Source organism: Eptatretus burgeri, chromosome 4 (assembly GCF_056783735.1).
Source record: "Eptatretus burgeri isolate ZD-2024b chromosome 4, Ebu_testis_v1, whole genome shotgun sequence".
Classification (NCBI taxonomy): Eukaryota; Metazoa; Chordata; class Myxini; order Myxiniformes; family Myxinidae; genus Eptatretus; species Eptatretus burgeri.
Genome location: NC_140964.1, coordinates 78113204 through 78136231, shown reverse-complemented (window position 1 = coordinate 78136231; position 23028 = coordinate 78113204). Strand labels below are relative to the sequence as shown.

Genomic DNA, 23028 nt, shown 5'->3' with positions numbered 1-23028 from the left:
AATCGAAGACTTTTTAAAGTCTCTTGGTAAGTCGATTTTGTTATTACTTGGCGACATTTTCGATTTTGTCAAGTATGTTGGTCTGTTCCGTTTGTTGGTTTGTTTGTTTGTTTGTTTGTTTGTCCAGTCGTCTACAGCCCAAACGGCCGGACCAGTCGTTCTTAAATTTTTACACCTGATAGGCAATCCACCTGAGACGGTCCGTGTCCAAACCCCGTCTTAATTGGACTAAATGTCACGACGTGACGTCACACAACGTGAAAACACATTTTTGAACATAACTCAGTAAACGGAAGTCTTAGCGACTTCCTGTTGACGCCAAAACAAACTTCAATTGAATATCTAAATGTTTTAAAATGCATGTTAGTACAAATTATGCACAGTTTTCGCAAGCGTATGACGTCAAAGTTTTTAGCTATTGGCGTGATTTAAAAAAATTCTATTCGTTCTACAGGTCACAATTCTTAACCGATTTGGATGAAATTTTAACAGCTGATAGAAATCCACAGTGCAAAAAGATATGTGACTTTTGGTGATGTTCAAGGTCAGGATCTGGATTCTGCATCACTTTATATTATCGCCCATTATAAACCAATGGGGAATTTTGTGAATTACACATGGCTATTTCTCAAACAGTTTTGCACTTATTATATTGAAACTTATACTGTCTATTTATGCATGTAATATTAACATGTGTACAAAGTTTGATCGAAATTGACCCAAGGTCAAGGTCAGGGTCACCCAAAACATGAAAAACACACATATAAAATACATATTTTTGTTTTACAACATATTTCAAACCTGATAACGGGATCGGAAAGCTGGTTGAAAAGCAATGTTCCTAGGTATTTTCAAATATTTTCTACGATCAGAATGAAGGCAACAAGCACCAATGATAAGTTGTTGAATGTCACATGGTGGCTTTGAATGAGTTGTGAAAATTTTCAATCTGCTGCCGTTACCATGACAACGTGTGCCTGATAATTGTTATTTGTGACGTCGCGTCATTTTATTAACGTACGAACAAGTAAACACCACACATTCCATGACATTACAGCTTGGACCACCACACGTAAAGGTCAACTAATTCGCCAAGTGTCGTGCTAAACATGATTTTTCATTCTGTCTGTTTGTCTGTCTGTTGGGTCGCCGAAATAGGTGACCCTTATTGTCAGTAATTCTGTCTGTTTGTTTGGATGTTTGTTTGGATGTTTGTTCGTTTGTCATCAGCATAATTGTTGTAAACGTGGGTGGATTTTGACCAAACTCGGGTGGTAGATACATCTTATGACCTAGTGCTTTGGAAATTGTGATGGTTGCTAGGGACGCTTTGGTTCCCGAGCAACAACTGAAAAAACCTTCAAAATCGGTACCGTTCACGCGAAATCAATTCCGAAAGCCATTATCCCACGCAGGGTTATGAAATTTGGTACAAATGATCTACAGGTGATGCTCTATCAAATATATTCCAGTTTTTGTGATGTAGTGAATACTTTACCCGCAGCGCCCCCTATAATTAGGGTATGCGTGAAAATTGGCGAAAATTGAAGGCCCCCTAGCGACCGGGTGAGTGCATAGATACGAATGAAACTTTGCAGGTTCATGGTACTCAATTAGTACTACAACTTTGCCTCAAGACATATTGACCGATTTCGCTTAGGTCAGGGGCCAAAGGTCAATTAGTGCAAAAAATCGATAATATATGAGAGCTGGAGGTGCCTTCTCGCCAAATGCTACTCCTCCTACGGTTATGGTCAGATGGTCATGAAAATTCACACTAATCGTCTGGAATACATCGTGCACAAACGATCGAGCCGGATTTTCGATTTATATCTTCGTTCACCCACAGCACCCCCTCGAACTTTGGGGATTTCCGATTTCAAACCGCATTTTCGGTACTTTTCATTCAAATGGATACCAAGTAGTTATCAGGAGATGGAACTGGATGAGATTTGATATGCATAATCTTAAGGTGATTCCCTTTCTGCTATGTGACATCCATTTTGCTCTATATCTTATAGTTTCCATGCTCGGCGACTCATCGCCGCCTCCCGGCTTGTTACTTACGAAATCTAAAGATTTCGTAAGTATATTGATGCCTTCCATTTCTGTTTGTTTGTTTGTTTGTTTGTAGGCACGATAACTCGAGAACGGAAGAAGCTCCCAATGTCAAATTACACCACGTGATTCAGGAGTGTGATGGCTAGTGCTGATTAGATTTTGGTCAAAATCGGTCAACGGTCAAGGTCACAGTGAGGTCAAACATTCGATTTTTGATGGTTTGGAACAGAATCATCGTAGAAACTTCTGGTTTGCGTCGCTACCTTCTCTGGAGACAGCTTTTATTAGACAAGGTCAGAGGTCAAGTTGACGATTTCGTAAGTACCAGTCTATGACTGCTTGTTTGTTTGTTTGTCTCTGTATGCAGGATATCTTAAAAAGTTGTGGATGGATCCAGATGAAATTTGATGGGCAGGTTGGGTGTGTGACAAGGCCGAACTGATTAGATTTTGGTGAAGATCCGGATCCGGATACAGCTTCTAGAATTTTTAGGTGATTCTTCACCATTGAGAGCGAGGGCCAAAAATTACATTCTGCACGATCTCTCAAAAAGTTGTGGACGGATTTGGACGAAACTTGGTGGAAACATTGGGTTTGTGTCGAGGACGAATTGATTCATTCTTGGTGAAGATCTGGATCCAACTACGAGAATTTTTAAAGTGATTCTTCACCATTGAGAGATACAACCAAAAATAATAGATAGAATATTTCAAAAAGAGCAGAGGTATGCGGTCTCCTGAGTGCCTTTCTAGTTACAGAATAAAATCAACTGTTCCTGCAGGTTTCCTCTCCAGAGTTGTGCATTTCACAGCAAAGAGTCAACCAAGAGCACCAAGGAGCTTTCATAAGCCCTCTGGGATAAAGTTTTGGAAAGGCACAGATTACGGGATGGGTATAAAAATATTTCAAAGGCCTTGAATATCCCTTGGAGCACAGTCAAGACAATCATTAAGAAGTGGAAGGCATATGGTACCACCAAGACCTTGCCTAGATCAGGCCGTCCCTCCAAACTGGATGAACAAGCAAGGAGGAGAATGATGAGAGAGGTCACCAAGAGTCCAATAGCAACTTTGAAAGAGCTGCATGCCTTTATAGCAAAGACTGGTCACTGTGTGCATGTGACAACAATACCCTAAGCACTCCACAAGTCTGGCCTGTGCGGTAAGGTGGCAAGAAGGAAGCCATTACTTAAAAAAGCCCACCTTGAGTCCCATTTGAGGGATTAAAAAAAAACCACTCCGGAGATCCTCAAGCCACGTGGCAAAAAGTTTTGTGGGCTGATGAAACCAAGATGGAACTTTTTGGCCTAAACACAGAACGTTATGTTTGGCGCAAACCCAACACGGCACATCACCCAAAGAACATCATCCCCACTGTGAAGCATGGTAGTGGAAGCATTATGTTCTTGGGATGCTTCTCATCAGCATGGACTGGGGCACTTGTCAGGATTGAAGCGAAAATGGATGGAGCAAAATACAGAATAATCATGCAGGAAAATCTGCTGCCCTCTGCAAGAAAGTTGAAATTGGGACGGAAGTTCACCTTTCAGCATGACGACCCGAAGCACAGAGCAAAATCTGCACTGGAGTGGCTAAGGAACAAAAAGATAAATGTCCTTGAGTGGCCCAGTGAGAGCCCTGACGTATATCTCATCGAAAATCTGTGGCATAAGTTGAATATTTCTGTCCAACGCTCCCCACGCAACTTCACTGAGCTTGAACAGTTTTGTGCAGAAGAATGGGCAAATATTGCCCAATGAAGGTGTGCAAAGTTGGTAGACACCTATCCCAACAGACTTCCAGCTGTAATTGCTGTCAAAGGTGCTTCCACCAAGTATTAACTCAGGGGGTTGGACACTTTTGCAACAAAGATATTCCAGTTTAAAAAAAAAAAAAAATTAATTTTCTGAAATTTGTCGAATTTGTTTTTCATTTGGTAGTTGTTGGTCACGATGTGTAAATAAAGGTGGAAAAAGTCTGATTTAATGCAATTTTATTCCAGGCTATTCGACAATAAAGGGTGAAATTTTTTAAAGGGTGTGTAGACTTTCTATCGATAGGCACTGTATGCATTTTGAAAATCGTATGTTGAGATTGTAGTGCCTTGTTGTCAACAGCACAACTTTAATAATCATATTGTTTGCACATGCGCCTGTTGTTAAAAGATTGCTTTACACAGGTTTATTATAACCACTCCGAGTTCAGGTCTCGAGTGAGTACGTGTTGAATTTCCCCGGGCAATGCCAGGGACTTATGCTCGTAACTTTCAGTGGTTTGTCAGTGAATGCCTGGGAGTGTTTTAGACCAAAAAAACAAAAAATTGAAATATTTGAAGAAAAAATAAGGTTCATTTTGGGTGGGGGGAGGGGGAATAGTGCCGAAGCCTTTTTGATTAATGACAGTTATATTCAAGTGCACATGTGGATAAGTAAATAAACAATTACCAGACATTCAAATACAAATTATCCTCTTCTGTAAGTGGTCGAAGTTGGTGGTACATCTTCTTCCTGAACACACCATATTTATAGAGCGGGGGCAAACTTATCCCAGAGACATCAACGGTACATTAATGAGCATCCATTCGACAAATTGCATACAATTCCACTTCTAAGATAACAGTTTTACACTGTTATAACAGTTTACCAGTACACTGATACTCATTTCGCTGACTTCGGAAGGATGACAGGCTGAGTCAACCCCACCTAGTGTTTATTCAGCAGCCAACAGGGCTCAAACTCAGGACACCAAGATCCCAAGCCAGCTACCATAACCACTCAGCCAACACCAAGCTTACTGAGCGTTTGTGTCCTTTAAGGCCCTGTCACACCTTGACGATTTAGCCAGCGTATGCCTGACGTATGAAAAATTTGGCTAAAACGCTGGCACACGTCGAATACGTTATGGGTAAGTTTGTATACGTTAAGAGCACGCTGGCATACGTCGTAGTACGCTGGCATACGCCGGAGTACACTGGCATATGTCATTGTACGCCGAGCTGTTAGACAAATTTTCCATGCTTGAAATTTCCCGACGTATGCCAGCGTATGACTCATACGTTCCGCATAACGCTGGCCATAAGTGTAGGCACGTTAGGCCAAAAAAAAAAAATGTTGCATTGGCGTAACCTGCCCGACCCTAAAAATTCCGCCGACCCTACGTTTTTTTTTTTTTTGTTTTTTTGCTATCGAAAAATTTTGCCGACCCTATTTTATTGCTATTTTTGTTGTTTTGCTATCGTTTTCAAGTATCTTGTTGATTGCGATCGCGATCGCAAAAACCCGGAAGTGTTTCGGACAGAACCCGCCGACAAAAAGGGTGGTACTCGAGCCGGGGGAGATTTTGGGAGGGATTTATTAGGGAAAAAAATAAAAAATAAAAAAAAAGATCCCGACCGACCTACCCTATTTTTCAGTGACCCGTTACGCCAATGCAACATTTTTTTTTTTTGGCCTTATGCGATCGTTGACGCACATCGACACACGTTACTTGTAAGTTACTCATAAGTCGAAACACGTCAAGGTAATGGTTAGCATCAGTGTTCCAGACTCCCTGTTTTTTTTTTTCTTCGGTATGACGGTGATGTTGACACTTTGATTTCTAGTGCGGTTATAATATAATATAATTAATAGGCTGCCGCTCAACGATTTATATCATAACCGCACGAGAAATCAAAGTGTCAACATCACCGTCGTACCGAGAAAAAAAAACCAGGGAGTCTGGAACACTGACGCTAACCATTACCTCGACATGTTTCGACTTATGAGTACCTTACAAGTAACGTGTGTTGACGTGTGTCAACAATCACGTAACGTGCCTACAACTTATAGCCAGCGTATGCGGAATGTGTGTCATATGTTGAAAATTTCTCGACGTATGCCAGCGTGTTCTTAACGTATACAAAACTTACCCATAACGTATTCGACGTGTGCCAGCTTGGTTCGGCAAATTTTTCATATGTCGGCATACGCTGGCTAAAATGTCAAGGTGTGACAGCGGCTTCACACTTCGATGTCTAGTGCGGTTATGATTTGAATTGTCGAGCCGCAGCCTATTAATAGCCTACGCCACGTGACCGTCGGCGATACGCTGCCGCGCTATGCATAAGTTAGACTATCGTTGGGCATAGGTTGTGAACGCCGACAACACGCTCAGCATTCGTTGGTATAAGTTATCTATATGTGATTGAAACGTTCTGTGTGCGTTACTAATACGTTATGCATACGTCCAACACGTTATTATACGCCCAAAACTTAAAAAAACATCAATAGTTCAGCATACGCCAGCGTTTTACATACATTTTGCGACCTTGCCATACGCTGGCTAAAACGTCAAGGTGTGACAGCCCCTTTACAGAAAACATTAGCCTTTCTCCACATATCCAGAAAGGCTTCCTTCATTTTGGACAGTTTGGTGGTGGTGGGTTTACAATTTGAAAGTTTGGGAGCTCTGGATTACCTCTCTCAATATGGCTGCAGTACTCTCTCTTAAAGTGCTCTCAATACAGTTGCATCCCTCCTGGTATTTGGTGGAGGTATGTTGCACAGTACTGGCAGCCACTGGAGCGATGTTGATTGGATATTCCCACTGATTAATCTCATTCATGTGTTCAGCTGAACATCCACAAGCATAACCTATGTGCTGTTACACCAGACAGGACAGTAGTACTTCGCTTTAGAGTATACCAATGCAAGTGCTGATATCCATTGTGTGCCGGCGTCACAGCCACAATAGTTTTTGTATGATGTTAACTCTCGCTTTGATCTTTCTTTGAGCATTATCCAAATGTTGTGAGTAGCTAAGGGTACAATGAAGTGTAACTCCAAGAGATTTTGGCTGATGTTCATGGGTCAAGGTTTTGCAACAGAACTTCACACTGCGTGTTTTAGATTCCTCAAAGTTATATCGGTGCACGGCATTGACTACTGTTTTGGTGCCATTTGGTTTTTGTCTCCATGATTTTGAGATCTTCAAGGATCATGCCTGCATCTTCCAACCTTGGGGCCTAAATTGCCAGAGATATCATCTGCATAAATATATTTACTTGAGATGTTCTTGGTGGAATATCGCTGGTGTGAAGGTTGAAAAGCATGGGCGCTCGGAGAGATCCTTGTGGGAGGCCATTATTCAGTGTTTTCATAGGACTTGCGTTGCCAACAACATCTATACAAAACTTCCTGTCGATCAGCATGTTACCAACAATACGAATAGTGGTTCTACACTTGAGCGGCTTGGCCAGTTTGAGCAGCCCTCCTTTTCTCCAAACGGAATCATAGGCAGAAGATAGGTCGATGAAGGCCGCTGAAATCCAGCTTCGATGTGGCAAGTTGGTGCCAAGAGATGGCCTGCCAGTTCATGTGAGATAACTTGCTCAAGGATGGGCCTTCGCCGTTCCAGGAGAAGTCTTTCCAAGAGTTTATCGCAGCAACTAAGTCGGGATGCAGGTCGATAGTTTCCATGATGATCAGTACGTTTTCCAGATTTCAAAATGACGATGCTTGTGGCGCTCTTCCATTCGTTGGGTATAATTTGCGAATACATTGGAGAAGTTGTGAAATGCCAGTTGCGAATGGATTGGAGAATAGATTTGACAACCATGTGTAGCCGCTTTCCCCAAGATGTTTGAGACGTTAATTAAGGACCAGATGAGGAACCATTTAACCAAATACAAACTAATTAAAGGTAGTCAACATGGGTTTACCAAAGGTGGTTCCTGTTTAACAAATGTTTTGGAGTTCTATGAAGCAGTGCCTGATTGGGTGGATGAGGAGTGGACATCGTATATCTAGACTTTAAGAAGGTATTTGATAAGTTACCACATCGGAGGTTGTTAGCGAAGGTGATGGCTTGTGGAATGGCTGGTCAGGTAACTAATTGGATTGCAAACTGGCTTCGTGATAGGAAGCATAGAGTGGCTGTGAGTGGGAGGATGTAAGTAGTGGGGTACTTCAGGGAAGAGATAGAGATAAGCAGGCAGCTACAGGTAAAGCAATATCGGGTTTTAGGTCGTATTTGGAGGGGATCATTGATAAATCAAAAGAGGTGGTGTTAATATTGTACAGGAATTTAGTGAGGGCCACATCTAGAATATGGTGTGCAGTTTTTGTCAGCACAACTCAGGAAGGACATCGATGCCATAGAGAGGGTTCAACGTAGGGCTACTAGATTGATTCCGGGCCGAGCTCGACTCAGTTATGAGGAGCAGCTGAACGAGACGGGGCTTTATACACGAGAAAGAAGGCGGTTACGGGGAGATTTGATGGAGATGTTTAAGATAATGAAAGGTATAGATAAAATATGTGAAGTAGAATTATTCAACGGAGTAGACAGTGACAGGACCAGGGACCACAGCGTGAGAGTAAAGAAGAGGAGAGTTAAGACAGTAGCAAGGCAGGGGACTTTTACTACTCACAGAGTAGTTAATGCATATGGAATGGTCTCCCGGGAAAGGTAGTGGCAGCAGAAACAGTAGATAAGTTTAAATTATAATTAGATCGGTACCTGGAAGTTCTGGAGATGGAGGGGTATGGGGATGTTGATAAGACTTTTTGGTAGTTTTTCGGTAGAGTATTGATGGGTGATTGTGTGCACGTGTACGGAATGCTGTTGGTGAGGGTCTTGTCAAGGGGGGTTGTGTGTTTTTAACCAAGCCCATGCCCCCTCCCCGAGGGGAAGAAGAAAAAGAAAAATAGAAATAAAAAAACTACAAAAACTTAAAAAATATAAAATAAATAAAAATTACAATAATAATAATTAAAAAAAAAAATTTTTTTTTGCATTTTCTTTCTTGGATCTTTTGTAGATGGATTGGTGTGGTGTTCGTGCAGGCATTATGGGCTGAATGGCCTCCACCTGTGTTAGATTTCCTTGTATGTTTAAGGAATCTTGGGAAGATACCGTGTGTTCCTGCTGCTTTTGTTGACTTGGTCTTGGATAGCTCTCTTTTTATCTCCCCAAAAGAGAAGGGTGTACGTCGTGTTGTTTGGGGTTTGCAGGCAGACATTGCATTGCCGAGTTGTCTATGCATGAGGTGTCTATAGTGGTTTTATCCACTGGAGCTATGGAATTGGCAGTCAGCCTCATGGCAATGGTACTATATTTGGACTAACTTTATGTTGGGTATAAACTGATTGCGAAGCTGCGCCATGGTTTCCTAAGATCCTCCAGGCTTTCAGGCTTGACTTTGTGAAGCCTAATTTTTCTGTTGTTTCATGCCATCTTAACCTTCTTGCCGTATCATGAGATTTCAGCAGAGTTGCCTCAGTATCCTGGCTTTTATCCACTTTTTACTGTTTGTAAAGATGTTCACTCTGTGTTGACCAGCACGTCATGCATACATTTTCATAAATCCTCGGTGGATGCTCCTCTTCGCTGGTGCCATGACCAAAGCGGCTGTAATTGGCTGGTTTTGTTGGAATGCTTAATATAGTTTATTTTTTTAGCTCACCTGGAACGTAGTTCCGGTGAGCTTACGAGATGGCGCGTCGTCAGTCCGTCTGTCCGTCTGTCCGTCTGTCCGTCTGTCCGTCTGTCTGTCTGTCCACAAATACTTGCAACTTCTTCTCTGAAACGACACATACGATTTCGATAAAACTTTACCACAATCTTCATCACCCTGTATGTACCAAAGTTAGTTCATGGCGTTAAAATACTCTGGGCCAAAGGGGGTCGACTGGGGTTGCCCCCCAAAAGAAGTATTTGCTTTTGTCTCAGAAAATACACATGCAATTCCGATGAAACTTGACCACAACCTTCATCACCCGTGATGCACCAAAGTTTGTTCATGTTATTTATAAAATCGGGGTCGAAGAGGATTTATGGGTGAGGGAGTGGATTCCCCCCCCCCCCCAAAAATAAGTGTTTGCTATAAAATTGGTTCAATGGTACATTTTGATGATTCTGTGCCATGTTGACTTCCTCCTCAGTATCATTATTCTACCAGGTGAGCACCCAGGTGTATTGCCCCAATGTTTTCAACATATGTCTTAAAACCAGTCCAGTCAGCCATTTGGAAATTCCACCAAAGCTTGGGGGTTGATCTCAAAACTGGAATTTTGAGACCGAGTATGGCTAACTATTGGCCGGGGTTGGCTAATGAGGGAAGGTTTTGAGGACCATCCTCGATGATGGTAAAGGGAAAGCATGTGTACCTTTTGGCATGAATCACATGTGGGCTGGGGTTCAGGCTTTTATCAAGCATGCTTTAAAAAGAAAAGGTACCAGCCTGTTTGGCATCATTTAGTGGTAGGTGCTTGTCTTCTGTAGTTGCCCGTGTTGTCAGTTGAGCCCCAGCTCAGTTATTGCAATGATAGCCCCAAGATGTATGGTGACTTAAAATCACCGATGAAAACTATCGGGTGGCTTGATGGTGGAAGTGCTGGACTTGGCCAGTCTGTTTGCTGGCTTATAGACATTGACAGTTGTCAGATTAGAGACCTTGATTGTGATTGAATATTGTGACGTCCACGGGACTTGAACAGTCCCGCCAACGTAGAATGAGCCGAAACGATGGAGGCGGTTTATTTATTTTTAACCCAAACATGGCGGTTCTAATCGCTCTACCGCAAACGGGGACGAGGAAGGTGGCACGAGTCACTTTTCACTGAGTTGATGATGTTTATTTGTTTTTATTATTAACCAGAAATAACAAGACTCGGCAAGAAAAGGGATCCGGGGAGATTCGACGGGATGGTGTGGGATCAGGCGTGGGGAAAACACAGACAATTCCAATGAATATACAATTCTCAAACCCTCTAAGGCGCCAAGTACACACACACACACACACACACACACACACACACACACACACACACACACACACACACAAAACGTAGCTACTTCTGGTGGTCAGGCTGGACCGTGGTGTGGACGCAACTGTCCCTGGATCAGCGTCGGACGAGCTGGCCTTGCTCTCGTCAGGGGGGGCAGGAGAAACCGTGGTGCTGTCGACCTCCTGGTCCTGGCCCAAGTCCGCTCACAGCCGCCAGGGAACCAGTTCTGGCGCCAAATTGCGAGCAGGAGAGGGAGGCAGGTCCGCCCGCCGTTCGACCCCGTACTCTGAGTCAGCAGAACCCCAGAGCCAACCAAGGTGAGGCACGAGGCTCAGCAAGGCTCCAAGACACGATGAAGAACACGATCGAATCAGAACAACAACAAGTACGCTTCCCGCGCAACAGCCTCCACACCAAAAAAACACGATCTTTTTGTCCCGATCTTCTTCCTCTTCCTTTTCGACCCCGAACAGAACCTTTTTATCCTCCCGTCCTCGTCACTTCCAATCGAGCCGTTTATTGGCCCACCGCCGTCGCCTTCCGCCAATCGTGATCACGGGGCGGAGCCATCCGCTGCACTCTCCTGTGACATCACGGCCAGCCTCCAGGGACTACTAAAAGGGGTTTACGCAGACACACTTACCCTATCCTGTGTCCCTATCTAATTACGTGACAATTATCATTTCCCCCTTGAAGAAATGAACATTTACTAGACAACTTATCACCACTGAATTGCTACTTATTACATCGAGATCCTGGTAAACTTGAACAGCATGGCATACCTAATTAAACATCCTAATTACCCTTTGAATGCATACCCCCCCCTCAAACGTAACAATATTTACTGGCATCAGAGTTGATTCCTCAAACTTCACTTTGGTTGCAAGGCCATGTTTTGAGTGTTGACATCTCGCTAATATGTTGTAACCTGAGATCTTTGATTCGAAGGCCTTCGCTCTCCAGTTGTGTTTCCTGTATTGTAAGGACGTCGATAGCATGACTTCCTGCCAGATTGGATAGGAATTGGCATTTGGCACAGGACAAATCTTCCACAATTAACTGCATAATATGCAGTGAAGGGCGTATCATTTTGGCATGTTTGGCCCTGAAAAGCGCCATATCCGCGACCTCGATGTCCAGAGACATGTCCGCCGTAAAGCATGCATTGTAATTATTTCACCGCCAACCTTTTCGCACAGGTTGGCAGTGCAATTGTCTTGCCTTTGTAATGTGGCCGGGGAATCTGCCGTAGATGTCTGGCGGTCGTGTTAGTTCAGATTCAACATCAGTTGTGAGATTCTAATTTAAAAAAAAATTTAAAAAATCACTCAACATTGTGCACCATGTGAAGGTTGTCCTCTCCCACTCCATTTCGTGTAATCATTGATTTTTAACTCCTTAAATTCAGCAAATCCACATCAGGATACATGTTGTTTTAGCTGGCAGGATAGCTGAGAATCATGTGGACTATCCTCACCTCGGAGCTGTCTCGCCTGGGTTGGAATCCCGACCCAGTTATAAACTGTCATCCTGGTGTTCTGCACGCAGGGTGAGGCATCAATGTGTGCAATGTCCCTCGGAAGGACATTCAACGCGGTATCCTCAGGCTGGTAGATATTAAAGATCCCATATTGCCTTTTGCTAAGAGTAGTTGAGTTCTCTCCGGCACCCTGAACAAATTACCAAATTCCTGCCAAAACCCCCTTCAGTCAAAGATAAAGCCTGGCCAAGCTGGTTTGTGATGGGCTTTTGGGGCGTTCCATGTCAAGTGTACACATTTTTCAGCGAAATTTTGACACATCGTCTCAGATTTCACTTTTTTGTGCAAGTGTTTGTATCCACGGTAAAACATTATGTGTCAATTTTCAGACCTGGGGGCCCATCGGGGCCCATTTTAGCCCCCCCCCCCAAATTTGGGTGCCCCGGGTTGACCCATAATCTTCCAGTGGCCATATCACAGGTTGTAGTGGTCCGATTTAGATGTTCTTGGTGTCAAAATGCTCATAAAACCGAGATCTTTCGAATCGCATAAAGTAAAATCACTCCGAAACAGTAATTCAAAAAGTTATAGTTTGGGGTGCCCTTTGACCTTGGGCCCCCGCCCCCCAGCCAAACCGATGATCCCGATTTTTTTTCGTGTGAGAATACCCCTTCCTATACTCCAACACCTCAGCATAAATTAAAATGGGATCTCAATGGGTTCAAGTGTGATGATGGTTTTATTGTTCGGGGTCCACATATCACTAATTCTTGATTCGACATTGGGCGACGTTTACCGTCATCGTTCCAATGACGTCACCTGTTGGCAGGTGACTTTATGTCTGAAATTGACAATCATCATTTCTGGACTATTTTATATATATATATATATATATATATATATATATATATATATATATATATATATATATATATATATATATATATATATATATATATATATATATATACATATATATATATATATATATATATATATATACATATATATATATATATACATATATATATATATATATATATATATATATACATATATATATATATATATATATATATATATATATATATATATATATATATATATATATATATATATATATATATATATATATATATATATATATATATATATATACTGTAGAAATGAAAAAAATATATATTTTTTTGCATCATTTGCGAAAAATTATTCTGCCTTTTATGTCTTGATTTTTAAGTGTACATTTTTTGTATAACCATCATCGAATTAAGTTATAAATGGGCTAATCTCAGTTTTTGCATAATTTGCAGTAAGCTTGGTGACTGAAGATCGAAAGGAGTTCCGAAAATACTGTTGCTATCCGTTCAGCTGTCATAAAACAAAACAACGAAAAGATCTTCGCAATGTGTCAAATGATATGTTGATGAAAATTTCTTCAAAGGTGAAAAAAAAGATGACGGACTTTGTACTTCGTGCAGAAAAAAACTCTCATTTGTCACCAGAGCGTATTGAAGAATCATCTTCGACCAGTTCGAAATTATCATCAGAAGGTGGTATCGAAGGCATTGCAGAATCTATTGCGACAGATGAGGACGAGGAGGTTTTTGAGCGAGAAGCGGAAGTTGACCTATTAAACCAATCGTTATCGATGATAGGCGAAAGCCCATTCGACAAACGAAAGGCGGAAAGGAACCCAGGGTACGTTCCTGAAAAGCGAAGTAAAGTGGAAGATTCTGTGCGAAAGAAATTAGAACTCGTTGCTGGACCAAGCACTGCGGTGAAAACACAAAATACAGCGTCAAAATGTGATGAAAACTGCATGCCAGAGGTGATCAAAAGCCTGAAAGAAAAATACGTTGTTTCGAGCCGTTCAGAGCAAACATGTATACTGACAATATTTGCTAGGAATATGAGCATCAGAGGGATGATGAGTGAATTCAGGTGCTCCAAAGAATGGCTGTGCAAGCCAAAAATTTAGAGAAAGAAAATGGTATGCTATCGTCTCTAAATCCCAAACAGGGTGAAATATTGCCTGACGAAGTGAAATCCGCCGTAACTGAATTTTACCGAAATGATGAAGTCAGCCGAATAATGCCGGGAAAAAAGGACTGTGTGGTGGTCAGGAATGAACATGGAATGAACAATCTCAAGGAACTGTTTCAGAAATTCAAAGAGAAGAACCCTGACTTGAAAGTTGGGTTCGCGAAGTTCGCCATGCTCCGTACTTCAGAGTGTGTCCTGGCCGGTTCAGGTGGTACACACAGTGTATGTGTATGTACGGTACATCAAAATGTGAAACTCATGATGTTTGGTTCCAAAATGCCACAGATAGCCGAACTTCCCAGCTATCATCATGTGATAGCACGCATAGTTTGTAACCCAGCACAACCGGCATGTTATTTCAGAACTTGTGAAAGTTGCCCATCAATTGAAGACTTCAAAACCGAGGCACTGAGTGCTTATGAACTCGAGGATATTGATGAAATTCAGTTTAAATGGTGGACATCCATCGACAGATCTGAACTGAGCTCCATGGTCCTGCCTTTGGAAGAATTCATTAATCAATTCTGTGAACGTGCGGTGAAATTAGTGAGACACGATTTCATTGCCAAGGCCCAATCTCAGTTTCTGAAAAATAAGAAAGACGAAATCGGTGAAGGAGAATTTGTCATTATTGGAGACTTCTCAGAGAACTATTCGTTTGTCGTACAGGATGCGGCCCAAGGATTCCATTGGAACTGCTCTCAAGGGACGATTCACCTCTGGGTTTACTATTTAAAAACGGACGATGGCAAATTAAACCACGATTCGTTCACGATTATATCAGAATGCAATACTCACGACGTTGTCTCAGTCCACCTCTTCCAAAGAATGCTCATTGAACAATTGAAATCTAGCTTTGGAAATGTAAAGAAACTTTACTATATCTCAGATGGTTGCGCTGGCCAATATAAGAATTGCAAAGCCTTCATAAACCTATGTCGTCACAAATCAGAGTATGGTATTGATGCAGAATGGCATTTTTTTTGCCACAAGTCATGGCAAGGGCCCTTCAGATGGCGTGGGAGGTATAGTCAAACGAGAAGCAACACGTGAGAGCCTGCGTAGACCTTACGACAGTCAAATTATTTCTCCAAAAGATCTTTTCGCCTTTGCTGAAAATGGTTTGAATGAAATGAAGTTCGGTTACGGGACCCAAGAGGCGTATGGACGAGGAAGAACGAAATCTGGAAGAAAGGTTAAAAACGGCCAAAACCATAGCTGGAACTCAAAAACTTCATGCTTTCATCCCTATTTCTGAAACTGCTCTTCAAGTACGTGAATTCAGCCTGAGCGATGAACACTGTATCGAGTCAGCTATTTCAAAATTTACACCAACTTTTAACGGGAAACTCTCAGGTTATGTCACAGCAAACTATGATGGAAAATGGTGGCTTCCCTGCATCATGGAGGCCTTTCAGGACACTCATGAAGTGAAAGTGAATTTTCTTCATCCAAATGGGCCCGCAAATAGTTTCTTTTTTCCCGCCATTGAAGATCACTGCATTTTAGACATTTCTGATATACTTCTTTCCATAGAACCAAAAACTGCTACAGGTAGAACCTACACAATCAGTAAAAAAAGAAACACAGCTGTCAAATAAAACATTGGTTGGCAAAAAATCTTGACTATAATACCCAAGGAAAAACTCTAACTCCTACTAGTATCGCTTCCAGTTCCTGCATGTGCATGTGGAAAATTTATGTACAATATACTGATATAGGGTATTGGAAATCTTGTGTTCAAATATTGTGCTCAGATGTATTGTGGTGTATTGTGTGTCCAGCACCCGAGTCCCCGAACAATAAAACCATCATCACACGTGAACCCATTGGGATTCCATTTTAATTTATACTGAGGTGTTGGAGTATATGAAAGGGTATTCTCACACGCAAAAATCGGGACCATCGGTTTGGCTGGGGAGTGGGGGCCCAAGGTCAAAGGGCGCCCCAAACTATAACCTTTTGATTTACTGTTTCGGAGTGATTTTACTTTACACCATTCGAAAGATCTCGCTCTTACGAGCATTTTGAGACCAAGATCAGCCAAATCGGACCACAACAACCTGTGATATGGCCTCTGGAAGATTGTGGGGCAGCCATGGGCGCCCAAATTTGGGGGGCCCCCAAATGGACCCCCTAACAGGTCTAAAAGTTGGTATTTTGAGTTTTTTCACCCAAGTGAATAAATAACCAACATCTGGGGAGAAAATGAGGTATTAGTGTCGGGAGGGTGTGTACACTTGTCATGGAATGCCCCTTTTGCCAAAATCATTCTTTGGCTGGAGACCACAAAAAGGTATAAATGATTGGGGATCATAAAGTGGAAGTCGCAGCAGCAGCAGCCAAAGAAGACATAGGACATCGTCTGATTGAAAGTTTATTGCTGAAAGTAATGCTCCAATAGCATCTTTTCACATTATGATTATTTTCCTTCTTTCCTATTCGACTCAACCATTACTCTGACCTTTTCCTCATGGATAACTGCTGCTTACTTTTTGTACTGCCAGGGAATCGGACATGTTGTTACAGAGGCAGGACATTTACCTTTGAACTGCCAATTCTGGGTTTGATTCCCGACCTGATTATAAAAGTTCGGATGAGTGTTTCTCACACAGGGTATTGTCACAAATTTCTTCATCCCTCGGATGGATCTTCAGCTGAGTGTCCCATCTTGTAGAATTTTATTGTTGGACTTACGCCTGTTGTTGGCTCAACGGTTAAAAGGTGGCTGGTTTACGATATTAGGGTCTTGAGTTTGAGCCCCCGTCGGGCCGTTAAATAACACCAGGTGGGTTGACTCAGCCCCTGTCATCCTTCTGAGGTTGGCAAAATGAGTATCAGCTGACTGGAAATGGGCACTGCATCAGCGGCAGAGCCACACTTCCAGTAGTGATGCAACCAGCAGCCAGAGGCTGCATACAATGTGTGTGTGTGTGTGTGTGTGTGTGTGTGTGTGTGTGTGTGTGTGTGTGTGTGTGTGTGTGTGTGTGTGTGTGTGTGTGTGTGTGTGTGTGTGTGTGAGTCTCCTCCATAACTCCAAAACGATAAAACCGAGCAGTCTGAAACTTTGCATACACATAAAGAAAACTCCAAGGAAGTGCAAGAGTGAAAATTGGGTGTTTGGGTTAATTAAAACACCCCTTTTGAAGATTATTTTGGGAGTGCTCATCAGAAATAAAAAAAAATATATAGAAGTGCACTCGGTAGAGCGCAAACCTCCACCACATAATGCCTGATCCAGTAGAACATATTGGGCCCACTACATTTTTAAAATATCATACCACGTATCGCTTTTGGCCCAATCTCTCAATGATGAAGAATCATTGAAAAAAATTATCGCATCCGGATCTGGATTCGGACCTTCACCAAAATCGAATCAATTCTTCCTTGCCACACACACAACCTGCCCACCAAGTTTCATCCGAATCCGTCCACAACCTTTTATCAGCGTCTCACGTAGCGAACGCTGCTCATAGAGAGCTCGGCATTGTTCTTCTTCTTCTTCTTCTTCTTCTTCTTCTGAAGACAAAACCTTAATCTCTAGGACTCGGCTCTTGTATATACAAGATCCAGATCTCCTTAAATACTGAGCACATGTACACATCCTCACATAGACGGTGCCCTTTGAGAGCGTCTATCATGAACTTTTAAATATATTCGGACATTTGCTTTAAAGTTTCGAAAAGTTCACGTTACTATTTAAAGATTATTCCATTTATCATATTGTAATTTTGTAAATACATTATTTATCTATCTATAATTCGAGCAATCTCTGTGTGTGTGTCTGTCTGTCTATCTGTCTGCGACCGCTGTTTCTCGATGACCACTGATCCGATCTGATTGAAACTTGCTAGGAATATTGCTGGGGCCCCGCAGATGTGCCTTTTCAAGGTTTGATATGAATTGGACGAGCAGTTCCCAAGTTACGGCCATTTATGTCAACCAATGACAAGACACGGTGCTATGATGTCACGAATGACGTCACAATTAATGTTTATTTATATATATATACATATATATATATATTTTTTTTTTTTTTGCATGATTGACGTCACAATTCTTCTTCTTCTTCGTTTGGTATGACGTCACAGTCGATGCTGGGGGCCTGAGAATGTGCCTTTTCAAGGTTTGATATCGTTCTTCATCCGTTTCAGCTGTTTCCCAAGTCTTTCCCAAGGTTTGAAAGCTGTTTTTTTTCCCCAAGGTTTGAATTAATTGTTCAAATTTTTAATTAATCTCAAGGTTTGAATTTTCCCAAGGGAATGAGCTGTTTCCCAAGGGTTTGAAAGCTGTTTTTTCCCCAAGGTTTGAATTAATTGTTGTGCTTGGTAGGCATTTGTGAATACATTTACAGAGAGAGGGGCGAGAGAGGAGGGGGAGAGAGGGGGCAAGAGGAGGGCGAGAAGGGGGTGAGAGAGAGGGGGCGTCACAATTCAAGAGAGGGGAGAGAGGAAGGGGCGAGAGAGGGGGACGGGAGAGTGGGGGCGAGAGAAGAGAGAAGAGGGGAGAGAAATGCGGGGTGAGAGAGGGGCGAGAGAGGGACGTCACAGTTCTTCTTCTTCGTTTGGTATGACGTCACAATTGACGCTGGGGACCTGAGTATGTTTCCCAAGTTATGGCCATTTATGATACGGTTGGTCCGATCTAATTGAAACAATGCCCCAATCCAGTCCTCGTTTACGAGAGCGAAGGAACGAAGCTGCACATACTGGCACGCACCTGCGGGCATGCACTAGTTTCGTAAATACACGATATATCGTAAATACATTATGACGTGTTTGGCTATTGGCTTAATCAAGGCACGTGACGAAATATCGGAAGTTGTTGTTGTTTTTTTTTTAAATTAAAAATACATTTTTTTTTTTTTAGCCGACAAAACCCTTCGGACGCTGCTCGTGGACACATTTGTCCTTGTTGAGATATCGTGCACACAAACAGACAGAGAGCCCGGGTGAAAACAACCTACTTCCACGTTCGGTGGTGGAGGTGAAAGAAGCCTAATACCAGGATGGCAGCGTGCCATCTTGGTCAGCCCGCTGTCTCGGTCAGGTGGGAGGGGCCAACCCAGGGTACCTTTGCTCATAATTAATAATTGTTGGACGTTAAAGATCCCACGTGCCTTTCAACAAAGAGTAAGCAAGTTATCACCGGCATCCTGAACAAATTGTAAGTGAATTCTCGCACCCCCATTCAGCGTATACCCAGCATCATGGGGTCACTTCATCTTGCAATGCCTTAAAACTGCAATAATTGCTTTCCTCTACCTTTCCGGCATCGGTGACGCGGCATGATGTTCGTGACGGTTGTGACTCGGAAACGTGGTCGTCTTTTGTTTGCGTCCACAGTGATTGTCGCGCGTCACGTCGAAAGCTCTCGTTTGAAGCGCGTTTCCAAACACTTTGCAGAAATTGCTCGGGCAAAGAGCTCTGTGATCGCAGCTATGAGGCTTGCGCAGTTTGTGACTGCCGAGAACATGAGGGTTAAATGAAGTGTCGAGCGTGGCACGGTGTTTCAGATTGTCGCTCCATATCATGAATGTTACCACATTGGATGTGAGTGGGTGTGCACATCAAGGAGATCACTGAGGAACACACAAGATGCTTTTCATGACATTTAACTCGAGGACATTGTTAAACATCAAAATTCCTGCAACTTTCTGCCGAAACGATGCAATGTCATATGCGAGCGATTGACCCGTCTTTTGTTTCCTCATTTTGCTTCCAGCATTGACTCAAGCGGAGGATGTGTGGGGTTGCTGGCGCTCGCTGCCGCCTGTCGTAATGTCGGGCTTGGCCTACCCCACAGGCCAGCCAGGCTTCTCTGCCGAGCAAGGCCGTTACCCGTCAGCGAATATCCAATACGCCTTCCCCGCAACACGCCAGTCCCAGGTAAGCTCCAGCACAATGTCGGTCGAGCCAGCTGCGTCACCTCGGTGTTGTCTGTCAGGGTTGTTTGTTGTTCACATGTCATCTTGATAAAACGTCTTTGGGAATGTACACGTTGCTTCACCTCAGCGGAATGTAACCATGTTGAGGAAGGGGGGGGTGTCATCAAAGTATTGCAGACTTGAGAGTGGCAGAATATTGGTAGATGTTAGCAAAATTACTGCAGCTGTCCTTCCTTGGCCATAGCCTGGTGTTGGCTTAGTGGTTAGGGTGGCGGCTTGGGATCCCAGGATCCTGAGTTCAAGCCCCGTTGGCTGCTGAATTAACACCAGGGGGTTGACTCAGCCTGTCATCCATCTGAGGTCGGCAAAATGAGTACCAGTGTACTGGTCCCGGTGTATGCCCGGTTAGAATAGGTGTACCATATCCCTGTGTGTCGTAAGAGGCGACCAGGGTTGGCATCAGGAAGGGCATCCGGCCATAAAAAACATTGCCTCAAGAAAAAGCCTAACCCCTGCACAGCAGGGAAAAATGGCTGTAAAAACGGTCAATATATATATCCTTCCTTGGCTGTGCTTGAGAAGCACAGTTCGGTAAAGATGGTGATGTCAACAAAGTTTCGGTGGTGTCATGATTAGAGCGTCCTACGTGCGTGCTGCTTCCTTGCTTGACGTTGAGTGTTTAAAATGTTAAGAGCACGGACAATCCCCATAGGTTGGCATCCATGGGGAGGAGGAAATGTCCCTGCGAGTGTGTTGAGAAAAGCGGCGACGTTGTTGTGATGTCGTCGGTAGCCAGAGTGTCTCGGGAAGTGACCACCCTGTCCCCAAACCCAGTAGGTGTGTGTGTGTGTGTGTGTGTGTGTGTGTGTGTGTGTGTGTGTGTGTGTGTGTGTGTGTGTGTGTGTGTGTGTGTTTGAGTGAGAGAGAGAGAGACGCGTGTCGGTGGTAGCTCCATTCCGTGCCTTCGATGTTGTGTCAAAAAATAAATTCTATCTTTTTATTTTTTTTTAAATGGACATTTTTTTTTTTTATGTTCAAAGCAGCAGCAATTACTTCCTGCCAAAAAAAAAACATTTCCCTCTTTTCCAACTCCAAAGCGTGCATTGTAATTATAGAGCTGTTAAAATTGGTTGAGTTTAAAATGTCCTGATTTTCATTTCACCCACAATGTAAATAATGTTGTGTCGTTTGTTGTTTGTTTTATTCTAATTTCCCCCCACACTGACTCGGTTGCTCACAACATTGCCTGTCATGACCATACGATGCATGCCTGTTTGTCGTTTTTCACCAAAAGTAGGTAACCTTTCGCTCACAAATCTGTGTCCGCTTGACGTGATGCGTGACTTGTTGAAGTGACCGGTTTTGTTTTGTACTTGGGTCTGGGCTCTCGGACGAGCAAAAAGACAAAGGGCATCAGATTTGCATGAGGATCTCACGGTTTGCTTTTGTCCTGATTCTTCGCGCACAAAATCTGCAGTGGAAACAAAGCAACTGTTTACATAATGGTGAGATTCATCCGTTCGATCGTCAGCAGCACGTGGCTCTGGGTTTTCAGTCGTTCTTGCATAGCCATGGCAATGCCGATGAAGCCAATGTCTCTTGTAGGTCAAAGCAGGAATTTGTAATTCGTTTAGGATACTGCTGATTACTCGCCTACTCTTCGCAAAAGACACCGTGGGACCTTTTAAACATCCGTCAACCAATGCCAGCAGATTAGACACCCGGCTTAACGTCCATCCAATGGAGTGTTTGCTAAAATGACTTTCTGGCATCTGCAATGCACATTGATGCACATTGATTCCAATGCACATTGATTCCTCGCTCTGCATTTGAAACACCAGGATGACATTTTATAGCTGGGTCAGGATTCGAACACAGGCTAGACAATTCAGAATCAAGTGTGCATGGAGTCCTGAGTCAGAGCCCCGTTGGCCGCTGAATTAACACCAGGTGGGGTTGACTCAGCCTGTCATCTTCCCGATGTCGGCAAAATGAGTACTAGTTTATCGGTATCGGGGCACAGCATCAGCAGCATAGTCGCGCCGAAACAAAATGATAGCTACCCGGCAGCCAAGCAGCCATACGCAAGAAAAAGCTCTAGAGTCCAGCCTTGAATTCTGACTGTTTTGTGACCTTCCCATGTTGTCCCTTGTGGTTTGTTGTTCTGAAGTCTGTTTCTTGCACACAACTCACCATTTTGCTTTTATTATTATTTTTTTGTACCTTCATTTTGTGCCTCAACCTTCATTACTCGTCAATGAGATGTCCATCCCACTCTTTGGATTGAATTTGGATCTCTGTGCAATTTCTTTATAACTTTGGGAAATGTCTCCATCAACAAAGTTCAACAGCATCTGGCAATAAAGATAGCCAGCTCTGAAACCTTGTGAAAGCAAGAGCAATGTGTTGCTTTCAAGACTGCTGCATAGCCTTTTTGAAAAATTCATTTTGGTCAAAGGAAAAATGCACGACACGTTGTCGACTTTTCATATTCATCTTTATATGCAAGTCGTCTTATGCTGTGCAAGGCCTTGGTTGAACTGTCACGGAGCACAGGTGTCATTTCACAGGTTTAGGTGTCGTGAATAAAATGGGAATTGTGTCAACAACTTCAAAATATGTGCAAAGATCGAATTTAGCTTCTGAAACGATCGTCACCGAGTCGGAAATGCTCGAGCTTATTTGGTCCGAGATCGATGTGTGTTTTGCGTTGTTTACCAAGACATCAATGAAACGGAAAGGCTGCACACACTCGCTTTATAAACGTATTTATGCTTTTGAAGTTTTTCA

The 23028-nt window shown here is 42.9% G+C and overlaps 1 protein-coding gene across 10 annotated transcripts in view; it reads left to right on the top strand.

The window, feature by feature from the left end:
- LOC147028432 (nuclear receptor corepressor 1-like) overlaps positions 1-23028 on the top strand; it is a 319774-nt gene that overhangs the window by 65428 nt on the left and 231318 nt on the right. For 8 of the 10 annotated variants that reach the window (XM_085878838.1, XM_085878839.1, XM_085878836.1 and 5 more), the window contains one exon: positions 20076-20239. In XM_085878838.1, coding sequence (XP_085734964.1) covers positions 20132-20239 — 108 coding nt within the window. In that variant the 5' untranslated portion in view covers positions 20076-20131. Of the gene's footprint in view, positions 1-18509; positions 18529-19884; positions 19904-20075; positions 20240-23028 lie in introns of those variants that run through there. The other 2 variants (XM_085878841.1, XM_085878840.1) reach the window with 2 other exon arrangements.